At 35.9% G+C, this 14,192-nt stretch overlaps 2 protein-coding genes across 2 annotated transcripts in view; both read left to right on the forward strand.

Annotated features, from left to right (window-relative positions):
- Positions 1-14,192, forward strand: part of LOC143459605 (kelch-like protein 23) — a 72,877-nt gene that overhangs the window by 3,937 nt on the left and 54,748 nt on the right. The gene's annotated exons all lie outside the window — the stretch shown is intronic.
- LOC143458844 (kelch-like protein 23) lies at positions 8,260-13,330 on the forward strand. Its single transcript, XM_076955719.1, has 3 exons — positions 8,260-8,404; positions 8,489-8,633; positions 12,704-13,330. The coding sequence occupies exons 1-3, from the start codon at positions 8,323-8,325 to the stop codon at positions 12,807-12,809; spliced, it is 333 nt and encodes a 110-aa protein (XP_076811834.1). The 5' UTR covers positions 8,260-8,322; the 3' UTR covers positions 12,810-13,330.

Consider the following 14,192-nt stretch of genomic DNA (forward strand, 5'->3'; position numbering starts at 1 on the left):
CCTCATTCCTGTGGAGGAATTGATGTGGTCGCCTTTTATTAGGAGTTAGTTATTCCTAAAGTTTTTGGTCAGGAATTTCTTGTCAGTTTTATGAGTGCAACGTTTCATAAGTTGCTCATTTCAACATTTTGCTAACTGTTATACCAATGTTTGTAACTGCAGGTTTGCTGACAGCAGGCTTGCTCTACTACGACTTCAACAAAGGATCCCTTGACGACAATTTCAATCAACTTCTTGATGAGATAAGTGAGTTTTGCCTTGAGATATGACTTTCTCCACATTTCCCAGATACTTTGTACATATGGCCAACTCAAAACCCCAACTTCTTGTGGATTTATTTAAATTGTATATGGAGGGCACCATGTCCTAAACTGTAAACAGTCTTTGTAGAATAATGAATACACGACTCGGTAGATGCTGATAATAGTAGAATAGCAATATTTGTGCATGTGTATACTAGTATTTGATGATGAGTAGAAGACTACTTCAATCAGTGTATGCTTGGAAATATTCATCAACTACTTTTGTTAATAACTTATTTGTTTTCTTTTCTGTTTTATTTCAGAATCCATTGCTGGTATAGAAATGACAAGAAAAGTGGAAACTAAACTTCATAAAATGAAAATTGCAGAAGCTCCCGGTAATAAGTTATTTTTAACCTGGTGACTACATTTTTAAAATAATACTTCTGTTAGCAAATAAACAACTGAAACTCAAACTGTTTCATCAACAAATACTAACTAAGTCCTTTACCACTTGTGAATAAATTTCATTGATATCTCATGTCAAAGGTGAATGTTTGCTCTACATCTTAAGTTCAACAGATAATAACATTCAGATAACAAAGTTCAACATTAGTTTTAGCTTTGCATTAAAACATTTCTATCAAACTCTTTCTTTGCTTTTTTCTTGATTTAAATTGAATTATTTCGGCTCTCTTTCAACTTCAACCACTACACAGATGCTGGTTGTTGTTTAATAGATTGTTTAATAAAAGGAAATGGGCTGTTTAATCTTCCCCCTTCTTGTCAAGCATTATGCTGATGACGCAATAAAGGAAGCTTGATTTGATGTAAATATCGCTTTGATTAAAATAATCTTTCCGTCCTATGGTCTGAAAAATCATTTGCGTATCGACTTTATGATAAAAGTTTCATATGCGCCTGTATTATGCGCACTAATGCTGCAAAGTTGGAAACTACGAGGAGATATTTTAATTAATGAAAACTCCAACCGTTTTTATACGATTTTGCCACCATCAATGCTATCACGTCACCATTGAACACATATTGACCTCGTTTTTGACACTGATAATGACAAGAAGGAAAAAGACGCCTATCTTACACATTACTTGGAGTTAATCAAATTCTTGTTCGTGTTTTATTGACAACCGAATTAATGAGTTTTCAGTGTTTGCTATAATTTCTTTAACAGGTCAGTCTGATGAGATACTTATCATTGGTGGTGATGTTTGTGAACAAAGTGTTGTCAAGTTCAACACCAAGACAAACCAGTGGAGTGACATGCCGGTACGTTTGTATTTTAAATGCTTCGGTTAAAAGCCAACAATGTTCATCTGTTTGGTTATGACCAATTCCTAACTTAGAATAGTCGTATCTCTTTGTCAAAAGCACCTGGCACAGACAGACATCCCCAACAGGAATTAAAACTAAAATAAACCAGTTTTTCAAAAGTTTGAAAAGCGGCGAGAATCGTGGAAATTAAAAGCAAAGGTCCAAGTGAAACGACTGTGTGGAGGCAAACCCATCTTGCTTTTTGCAATAGATCCATTGACCCCCACATGCCACTCAGGCATTTCAACTTTAAACGTTAAGTTTTGTTGCGTGCTTGATTGTATCGCGGCATCAAGACATGCCTTTTTTTTAATTTCGCCATTTTATTATCTTCACCATTTCACTTATTACTAGGTCAGCTATGTTCAACCTAAATACCTTAGTGGAATTGATTAAAAAACAAAAACCAAAATGGAAAACCATCGAATTGGCTCAGAGAAAGCAAAAATCCATCAAGGCTGCTTGTCTTGCTATTGCGATTGTGAGAAACGGAGCAAAGTCTAAGATCATTGTTTTGTCACAATGTCTTTTGTTACAAAAAATGTAAATGACGTTTGGTTCCTGGCAAGATGCTCATGCTCGTTCAAATTTTACCTCTTTACGAGAGTATTAACTTAATTGGGGCAAAATAGAATTGACGGAGAAACAACAATATATTACCACGTTAAAGTATTTTAATTATCGCGACTAACCATTTTATTTTAAAAGCACAAAATGTTTTTTTAATTGACAAACAGCTAGGAAGAGTGAATGTTAAAATTATGAGCAGTCAAACATTCTTTGCGGTTGTGGAATGCCGTGGATTGTTGTTTCTTGATCGAATCGATTGTTATGAATTGTCGCCTGCAGAAAGTTTATACCTGTGTTGTTATGTGCCACTGTACAATTCTCTCAACCACAAAGCTTTATTCACCATGTCCTTGGGCCATGATTTATTCATATTGTATTGTTACTTGCAGATAGTTTTTGTACCTAAGTCTGATCAGTCCATCTCCATTAATAACACCATATCCAGTGTTTAGTTGACATTGTTATTAAATTCACTTCATTCGATGTTGACTTTATGCAATGATGTTTCATCATACAGGATACAAACAATGCTCGGAAATTTCCATCTGCTGTAAATTACAATCAACAAATTTTATTGATGGGTGGTTGGAAACGGTTTGTTCATTGCTACAATTCTGTCGAGATGTTGGACTTGAATGATGAGAATCCAAAGTGGGATAACAACTTGCCTTCTATGGGAGAAAAGCAAGGTGCATTTGCATCAGCTTTACTGGATGGTAAGTTATTATGATGTCATAATAATGTTTTCTACCTTGCGAATTTCTCTAGCATTTGGCGCGTTTCAAAGTTCCATATTCCATAGTTGATTTTTGCCATAATCCAGTATGAGACAGCATAATTTTGCTCTACAAAGAAATTCACCCTTTTTTGATACCCATACGTCTCCTACAGAGGGTATCGTTTAAACAATTGAAATGCGTGCGATATCTACACTCGGCTCCTGGCCCACATTGTCGTTTTCCGAAACCGGGCAATAGCAGATTGTATTGTGACGTAATAACCGTAAGTATTGCAACGACATAAATCAAGTATAGAAACTATGGCAGTGACACTGCTAAACTGTTAAAATTATATCACACTGCACAAAGCCCAGGAGAAATATCGCTTTCGCATCTCGTGAAAAAGTAGATCACATACTACGTCGATAAAGTTACGATAAGCAATTAAGTTTGGGGAAATGTTTGTAAGAAAATAAGTGAGATTAATAACGACCATAATAAATAACCTTTATTTACATTTCAACTTGCTTGCAACATAAAGAAGACAAAAAGACAATTTTTCTGGTGACAGCCATCGAAAAGAAACGCAAATTTTGCGAAATTGAAACTTAATATTAAGCAATTAGTTGTGAGATAAACCTGATTGGCCAATAAACAACAATGATATCACAGTATTACAATGAAACAACGCGCGCGTTAGCAGGAAAATTTACGTAATTACTCACGGTCAAGTAAATCAGGAAATTAAATTTCGAGTTAGGTGCAACACTACAGTAATTTCAAAACATATTAAGTTATAAAATTGGTGGGTTGACATTGTTGTTTGATGCAGCAGAATTCAACTACGTTGGGTTTTCAGGTAAAATGGACCAGACGAGTACATACTTATGTCTATTTTAATAATTGTAAGTGTTGGTTTATGATAATCGTAGTTATGTGATTAACAGTAGGTTATAAAATTTTGAAATAGGAGTGACTAGGTTAGGACAGTGCTTCTCAATCCTTGGATTGCGACTTCTTGTGATTGGGCTGAGTCACCATGTAAGATTTGTGAGTCGCGTTTGATAGGTAAGAATTATTTAAAGCAATTACTACAGCTTGAAGCTTGAAGCAATACGTTAGGTAAAACTGAAAAGTGACAGCATTTGCGTTACCTTCATTTTGTTGTTTTATGGTTTAATTATTGCGTAATAATAGAATGCGTCACTTGCAGTAATCTTAGGACACTTGCCAACTAAAAACCAAAGTAATTCGTAAGAAACACTGCAAAGAAATATTAGCACATTGTCAAAGACACAATGTAGATTACAAAATGTTCGACTGCTGCTGCTGAAAGGACACTTTTATCGTTGTTGTCTCATGTATTTCCATATCCCACATTTTGGTTGTTTTGCTGTCATAGTTGTGACTTGGTCGTCGTTACTATTATGTTTGCAGCTGGTTCTTTGCGTTTGCACAAACCTTTGTTCCCACAATATCACTAAGATATTTCACGTCTAAACTTGGAAGAGGTTGAGAAGCACTGGGTTAGCAATAGGGATGGCCAAAGTAGTATTTTGAATACACAAATAATCCAATCCAAACTGTGTGGTTTAACGAATCCTGAGATTCGAAAATCTTTTATTGCTTATAAGCAGCCCACTTACGTTTTTCTCCTTCTTGCAAAACGAACAACATTCGCATATATTGTGATAACTGTGCCTATTGTTTGGTTGTTTACAGTTGCTAATTATTGCTTAATTTTAATTGAATGTTCGCTAATCTGACTCCATTGATAGCGCATTCATTAACCCTTGATAGCCAGTTAAACGTCACAATGCCAGAACCAAACTGTCAATGTCTTGTATATTGATTTATTGATTCTTAACGAAACGGTTACTGTTATCAGAGCACAGAATAAAGCTGCTTTCGGTAGAGTGTAAATAACAGACTGTCAATGTCAATGTAACGCGTTGACCGCTGTAGTACGAACGACGTAATTCGGAAGTAATCAAAACCGAGTCGCGTACACTAGAGACGGCCTAAATATAGTATAGCATAGCGCTTGTTGATAAATAAACGAAATAGAACGCAAATAACATTATATTATCATCAGATCCGAACGAGAATTCCGTCGGAATAAGGGCTAATTTTGACAATTACGTACGTACGTCACGTAATTGTACGTAGTGAATTTGAAGTGAATTCAAGTGAAATTCAAATGAAGACAAGTGAAATTTGTAGTGAATAGTGAATTTGAAGTACGTCACGACGTCACGTGCATGAACCAAATCGTTATCTTTTTCTTGTTTACGTTTCAACATAATTCGCTCGCACACTCTTAAGCTCTGCTTATTGTTGCAAGTGAATAGATAAGAACGAAAAAGTTTGGTTGCGGTGACGTAGCGTCCTTACGTTGATTAATTATTTATTATCATGCATTGGACGCATGGCCATGGCGTGAATGATCTTGCGTAATGTCAAGAAGGTTTTTTGCGGGCTCCAAGCTTTGTTATTGTTACTAGGGTACTGTCATTACCTTTTCACTCGTAACAACTGTGTCACGTTACGCCAAGCTCACGCTTTGCCCAGACGCAAAGAGAGAAAAAGATGTGACGTAGGCTACCGGTATGGAAATAGGCAATCGTTGCACAGGCAACTAAAGCTATTATGCGGTAAAACATTAACCGCATTCCCGCCGACGCCTTGTTTAAAAACAAAGCATTTGTCATAGAACTTCGAGGAACACGGAAACTAAACGCATGTTCGTAGAATTAAATCAAGAGCCAAAACAATAGAAAGCATCCTTTAACTTTATTTATTTAATCTTATGCTGAAAAGATATGTTGTTGTTAGATTTGTTAATGTTGTTAGATTTGCTTTCTCTATTCTTGAAACCATTAGGATTCTACTTCGACCAACCCTAGTTAGGGGAATGGATATTTTAGTTATTTAGCAATTACTTGAGGATAGATTTAGGTTAGGTTTCTATGTTATACATTTAAGTTAGATTAACAAGAAACTTTAAAAATAGCTTCTAACATACGATTGTATCCGATGAAACAGTGAAAACCATTTTAAATTTAGGCCCAGCTTTAGTTCTTACCTGTTTATGACATCACAATAGCAAGGTACATTTAAATTAGGCGAGGATCCGTCACTGCTCTTGGCCCAGTCACTCAGCTTGTCTTTTTACGTTTTCTGATTGATTTTTTTTTTTATTTTATTATAACTTTGGTTGATTTTGCCTGGATATGGAAGTTCTCAACAAACGAGCTTTGTGCCCAGATTTGGAATTGGTCACCAGGGCCAAGGAACAGGAGCAAGCTTATTTAAATATCTTGCCCAAGGACATTACTTAGGTAGGAGAGCGCCGTCGAGTGTTGAACCCAGCTCGCATAATTGCGAGTCGGTGCTTTAACCACTCACTAATGTTGTGAAGTAATCAACAAAATGTTTGAAACAATAGAACAGCACGTCACAATAAGCTCCGTTTAGACTTCGTTGATCCAATAATTATGAAGTCACTGTAGGATATAACAAAACTTTTCTCATATAAATATTCCCCTGATTATGTCTTGTAGGTCTTGTTTATTGTGCTGGTGGTTATAATGGCATTAGTCGTCTATCATCATGTGAAAGTTACAATCCTGAAGAGAGGAAATGGTCTTCGATAAGAAACATGAATATAAAGCGAAGATCTCATGCGTTGGTCAGTGCACGAGGTGAGTTTATTACTTTGATGTTTGATGTTAAATTTTGTCAAAGTTGCCGAAGTAAATTGAGAGATGCCAATCACCAATCATTCGTTTCCACATTGATAAAACCATACCGGCACCTGGTAGGGAACCGCTGTATACGTGAAGCAGATACTCGCGTTCTTATTTGCATATTTTATTTGATATCGTTCATTGTCACGTCACAGATCCACTTTACAACGCAATGAAGTGCAAATCGTTGCTGTTTTCTTATTCTCATTCGTGTTCATGTCTGTGATGTAACTCCTTGATATGATTTCCTACGAGCACATGGTCCTCAGAGGAATTCAGACTTAGATATACTCCTAACAGTTTAACTAAACAGAGCTGCTTGGCGTTCATCATCACCAACAAATAGTTTGGTGGCAATAACACTTTTTATGTCGTAGCGCTTTACCCGAGTTCAACTCGTTTCATGAGCGCACTTCTCTCCAGTGTTTCTAAACCCGGGTTTTTTGGGAAGATTCCAGGAAAACTTTGGCGTTTACAATTTTCAAGCACAATAGCGTCGTTGTATTTACCCAATTTATTGTTTGGTTGTTTGGTTATTGTTGGTATTAAGGGATTATTTCATCACAATAATTAGTTTACGCAATATTTTTACTGGCAACCTGGGTATTAATTTGTATTGTGTCATAAGCAGGAAAACAAAGAAACTTTCTAAACTTGATTAACAAGTAGAACATAATTTGCTTCAGTCCTTTTATTTACTTAACACGAGCTTTCGCAAGCTTGAGCTCACATGATCAGGTGGACTATAGGTTATGAATTGCGCAATATGCAAACAAGTAATAACACACGGGCACACACAGTGCATTTTCTCTAGGGCTTACAAAAAACATAAAACACCATCAATTACACTCTTAAAATACATTTACTATACAAGCTCACACATTCATACAATTAAAATGCGTTGGTTCTCTCATGTCGTTGAATATTTATGCTGAGGTTTACGCAAAGTTCAGAACAAATTTAAACAGTTATTTGTTGTGAAAGGAAAGTGCAGAACTAATTAATGGAATTACGCAAAGCCGAATAAAACGAACTAGAAAACATGAAAATATTCACAATTCTGCCAGGATCAACAAAGATGAATTAAGGAATTAAACGGAGATGAACTACGTAAATTCCACGGTAATACAACAATGTTGATTTCACCTTGATATTGAGTTAGTTTCACAAATAAATCAGCTTTTCTCAAATATCTTTAAAAATCCGGGTTTGTCACTTACACCCCGAACCCGGGTTTTGAAATTTCGTCCCGAATGGGAAACACTACCTTTCTCTTGTTTAAAATGTGAAAAAATGAAAGCGAGTTTACGCGTCTGTCGGGTCTGTCAAGCGGACTCGTATAAATGACGTAGATGGAGACATTTGACGGCAATATTACAACTTGCTGATGACTTGATTGATTTCTATGGAAACGGGAAATACATACATAGACTTAGACACTTACTCGAGATAGTATCCTCAAAAGATTAAATAAGTTGCCCTAAACCAGTAGTCTTGATATTGCATTGCGGGTACTTATTCGCTTGCTCGCTTACGTTTAAAACAAGTGTTACAGGAATTGTTGTAACAGTGTTTCAGGGATTAATTCCTCTAGTGACGTGTTTGATTAATCGATGGTTCAATTCGAAAGGTTTGCTTTATGCGCTTGGAGGATATAATGATGACAACAACGCAACAAGCACAGCAGAATGTTATGATCCATTAAACGGAATGTGGGAATATATCCCACCGATGAAAACCTGCAGATATGGATTAACTGCTGTTGTATTAAACAACGAAATATACGCTATAGGTGAGTCTTGCTGCAAGTGCAAATATCTTTCAAATGTTTAAGGAGATTTATGACTTGTCATGTTCTTTAAATGAATTAAATCAGGTGGACATGACGGTTCAAATCGTCTCTCTTCTGTTGAAAAATACAACCTGGACACAAAAACTTGGATTGATGTTCCATCTATGAATGAGGAAAGAAATGGTGGATCAGCTTGTGTAGTGGATGGCCTTATATGGGTGTTTGGGGGGTGAGTAATTATATGTATACATAATTGTTATACGTAACCACATTATTTTTATTTTATATCATTTAATTTATATATTATATTATCATAAATTTACTTTTACTAAGAACTTAATGTCTGATGCAGTGATTGGCAACCTGGGGTCAATGAACCACTAGACTAAATGAAGGTGAAGGTCATGATGAGTTTTGGGAAATCAATTAAAAACATTTCATTTTATTAATTTACCCAGTTAAGCTATGGCTCGAACAGTGACAATTTCCTCGTTAACAAGTTTTTTAATGTAAATTACAACTGGTGGAGCCGCTCAATTACCAGTGTTTTAAAATGCAGCTTCAAAAGTGATATTTTGAGATAAAATATCATCACTGAAATAATTATCACATAAAAAGTGATAATTAAAATTGTCAATTGTTAGCTCATAATGATATTGATTTTATAAAAATTTGCAGCAGAACTCCAACATGCAGAATAGACCATTCGTAGTTGGGAACATGGAGTGTGACAGTTCTTCAAGCAGCGAGGAAGAATGCTTAGCGATAATACAGTAGCCGTTGCTCTGACATCAGATAAAAAAGCATAGAGTGTGGGTTAGAAATGCGTTTAAGGAATAAGATATCAGCAGCTACAAGCTTATTGAAGAACCCGCTATTGGAGATAGAGAAATGTGCTTTTGATATATGAGAATGACTTCTAGTCGTTTGAAGCACTTGCTTTGCTTGGTTGCCCGTCAAATAACAAAACAGGTTACAAACTACAGAAAACCTATTCCACCTGAACAAAGACTTTTGCTGACACTTCGTCATCTAGCTGCTGGTGGGTCTCACATGTCTTTGAGCCTGCAGTATAGAATTGACCGTCAAACTATATCTACAATCATTCAAGAGACTTGCAAGGCCATCTACAATGTTCTAGCCCCTACTTATGCAAATATACTTGCATCAAATTGAGATTGGCTAACTATCTTAAAACAGTTCGAAGAGATGTGGAACTTGCCACACGTTATTGGGAAGCAAGATGGGAAGCATGTTCGCATTCGCTGTCCAACAAAAAGTGGGAGTTTGTATCACAATTATAAAGCGCTTTTTAGTATGGTTCTCCTTGCCGTTTGTGACGCCGACTACAACTTCGTTTTGTTTGATTTCGGACAATACGGCAGTAACAACGACAGTGGCTTATTACTTAAGAGTGATATAGAAAACTAGTTGGCTCATTATAATTTGAATATTCCTGATGGAAGCATTGTCGACGGATATCTTTACGATTCTTTGCCATAGTTTTATGTCGGTGATGAAATAAAGTAAAACTTCGAAACATGTATTAATAACTTATTAATCAGCACCATGCTGAAAGGAAATTTATATAACAAGTAGGTTTTTTACAAGTTGAAAAAAGTTGAAAAAGGTGTCCTGCATGTTGGTTTCCATAACACATTCCTGAGCTTGGTACATCCCGAAACATTTCGATGATGTGGTTTGAGATGTGTTTTTGCTGTGTTGATGCAGCCACTCTACAATATCTGTACAACAAGTCAGATATTTCATGCTTGGCAACATACCTTGTTTCTTCCCAAAGGATCTTCAACTCTGCAGCAACCATCATGCCAAAGATATCATCCTCTGTATCGCTTTGCTTTGTCGTCTTGCTACTTTCGTATTTTAGAAATGATTTTATTTCGTTAAGAATTTCATCTTGTCTTCGACGTTTCTTTGAACTGTTCTTTCCTACACTTTCTATGTTTAAAGGACTTGATGCGCAACTTGTATCTCCACCGCTGGAAGAGCGTTTTCCTTTTCGGATTCATTTCCGGCGTCCTCCAAAAGCAAAATTTTGTAAGAATCGGAGTCAATTTTGAAAGATGGAATGTCAACTGGTTCTAAGTTAGTTTTGGAAACTTTATGACAAATGTAAGGATTATACCATTGCACAAATTTGCATTCATTCAAACTTTTTCAGCTTTAGCAACTTGATTTGCACTAGGCCCTGACACACTGCAGGCCTTCAGTTTCATTCTTTATCAGCTGTATCTGTTCAACAACTCTGCCCAGTCATGAACAGAAGTGCCAGGTTGCTTTTCATGCGTTTCATCTATCTTGTTCCAAGAGTTCAGGTTACGTAATTTATCCTTGTAGCCGGAATCACTTTTATCAAATGTACAGGGATATTTTCGAACTTCTTCCTCTAGGTTTTCATTCCCCTCTAAGCTGCACTGATTAGTTTTGACCATGGCTATAACTACGTTGATGTGATCACAAATCACTTTAAATGCGAAATGCCTGTCTTGCTTCTTAAACGAGCCTCGAAAACGATTAATTGAGCAATGAGCCTTGCCTATGTTACGTAATAAACCACAATTGTCATTTTTATTTCCCAGTATTAATTTCAATGATAATTTATCAAAAGTTTGTGATAAAATGTTGCTTAAATTATCACTATAATTATCACTAAATTTGACAATTTAAATCATACCAGCTGTTCCACTATTAACAATTTTCGCTCAGTGATATTGTTCAGTAGTAATTTTATCACTTCCGGTAACAATTTTAAAATTGTCACCAGTGAATTTGTCAGCGATAAGTACGTACCAGTACGTGTACGAATTTTTAAATCTTTACCGAAAAATGCAGTGATAATTTTAAATTATTACTGGTGGAGCCATAGCTTTATAGTGGGGATAGTAGGCTTCGGGCGTGTTTTAATTACTTTCCAAGCCAAGAGTGTTTGATGTTTCTTGGTCATTATGACATCGGTGATCAATTGATCAACTGAGTGACACTTCATTTGAGTGACAGTTCATTTGAGTGACAGCTCATTTGAGTGACACATTCTTTTAACGTTCATTTGAGTGACAAATAATTCATGCTCAACTGAGTGACAGTTCATTTGAGTGACACATTAGTGAGTACTGTTCAAACTACAGTAATGCAACAATCGGGTCTTGCTCGTACAAATAACATCCAGGAGGCCTGGCAATACCGCTTCAATGCAATTGTTAACAGATACCACCAAAGCATTTTCAAAATAGTTGAAGAGTTTCAAAGCGAGCATCATAGAGTTTCCCAAGAACCTTTCGCCTTGAATTTGGTGCATCGACACCATTGCGCCGATCGCGTATGACAAGGCAAAAAGAAACCCGCATTGGAAATTTGTTTTCCCAGCAAGAATACTTTCCACAGGAAGTATTCCTCCTCCGAATTGCGCGTAATTTGAAGATCGGACCAACTGCGGAACTAACAGAAGAATTGGACGAGATGGTTGAGGATTCTTAGTTGTTTTTTTTGTGGATAGTATTCTAAACTTTGTCTTGTGTGTGTTGTCATCTGTGTACTTACTAATTAACAACAACTGCAACTTAAACAACAAATGTCAATCTGTCACTCAAATGAATTACACAGTCCTTATCAATGTGTCACTCAAATGAATTAAACAGTACTTATTAATGTGTCACTCAAATGAACTATAATTATGTCACTCAAATGAACTGTCACTCAGATGATATACAACCATGACTTCATACAGCATAACGTTATTATTGTCTTGTCAAATGCAATCTTCACATAACAAGCGAAAGAATTTTACTTTGCGGACGTAGCTTGTGACTGTCTGATTGTGAGTGGTTAGGCAGTCTGCTATGATTCGGCAGAAGATTTGCCGTAGTAGCTTATAACCAAGTTTGTTACTAAGTTCATCTCAGTCCCAGAATGTTTCAAATTACGCGATAAAAATTGTTTTTGGCCTGATGAGACGGTGTGTGGTTTCCCTTGTAATACGATTGTTTTGCTTTTAAATAATAAAGAATGGGATTCGATAAATGGTCACAGTAATTGACCTGAACTTCGGTTGCAGCAGGTGGAGAGGGATCAGGCTGGAGTGATGTCTGGACGACATTGTTTTGTAATCGTCCATTGCGAATTGGATTACGTAGTTTATTTATTATGGTTAATATATCCTGGACAATTTGCTTTCTAATAAATAACTTGCTTATAGCCTGGTACAGTTGTTATTTTGATGGACTCGTCGTCTATCAATTGCAAACACTTTGTGTTTAAGAGTTTACTTTATATTTGTTATAGGTTTGGTGCCAAAACAGTTGAGTTCTATGATCTAGCCGCCAACAAATGGCAAGTATCGACCAACATGGACAGAAAAAGATGGTGTCCTTGTGTCCTTTCCATCTAAAGTTTTGTTGGATTTTGATTTCTTTATCTAGATATGTTTGACAGTTCATTTAATTTGTTTCGTAATTTTTCGAAAACTTTTTATCTTTATTGTTTTATTTGCTAACTTCGATCAGTAATCATTTGGCATTTAATTTTGACGTCATAAAAGCGATCCTTTTCAAATTTGATGTTTTGTGCTTGGGAATTCTTTTACATCGTTTCCGTCAGCTTAAATTTTTTTATTCAAATTCCTCACCTTAAACTACTTATTTTAATACGATTTTAAACTACATTTGTAGTTTATCCTTATTATGTAATTTTTGATTTGTATCCTCAATGTTTGATCGGATAAAATATTATCCAACGCAGATAAAAGCTTTGATTGTATAGAAATATTTTTAAAGAGAAACACTGGTGAAAGTGCTGGCCATTTGCAGATGGAAAGGAAGGATGATAACTCATATACACGATCCCACATAACACGAAAACTTTTATGTTAAGCTGGGTCCGATATTTCGGTACTATGACACCTTATCGAAAGACACTTTATCGAACGACACTTTATCGAACGACAGCTGATCGAAACAAAAGATGATCGAAAGACAGTTGATCGAACGACACTTTATCGAAACGACAGTTGATCGAACGACACTTTATCGAACCGACAGCTGATCAAACCGACAGTTGATCGAACGACACTTTATCGAACCGACAGTTCAAGCAAGATTTTTGCGTGTTTCTCAAACATTGAAACAATAAGCCATTGTGATGTGCAGTCTTTGTAATGGTGTGCATTAATGAATTGTGATGTATATATCATAAAGTTGACGATTTATATTTTATATCTATATTTTAGATTTGTATCATAAAGTTGATGATTTATATTTAATATTTGTATCATAAAGTGTACGATTTCGCATGGCGGCCGGCCCGCCCACATATTAATAAGATATCACAAGAATACGCACGAGAATTACTAAGTACGAGATTGTCTGTACAGTAGACTAGACTAGTCATTATAGATACAAAGAGTAAGGAATTGAAGGCAAAATTTCATAGCAAGGGGCATGTCGCTGCCTGACTTTTACACAAAGTAGCTTCTTGAAAGTGGTCTTTATCCCAGCTTGATCGACAGCGAAAAATAAATGGCTTCGATGCTTGGTAGCACGTACACATGTTATATTATGTTTATATGTTATTATTTATTTATCAGTTATATGACTATTATAATTACATTATTTGATCATATTGTGTATACTTACATTTCCACACTATTTGATTTTAGACATCTTAAGAATTCTTGTAATTTCTTCCACGTTAATAACGATTGTATACATTTCGAAATGGAATTCATTTTAAGTGATAAAGGCAAACGAAAGTTGGCCTTGAACGGTTTCATGTA

Source organism: Clavelina lepadiformis, chromosome 5 (assembly GCF_947623445.1).
Source record: "Clavelina lepadiformis chromosome 5, kaClaLepa1.1, whole genome shotgun sequence".
NCBI classification, from domain to species: domain Eukaryota; kingdom Metazoa; phylum Chordata; class Ascidiacea; order Aplousobranchia; family Clavelinidae; genus Clavelina; species Clavelina lepadiformis.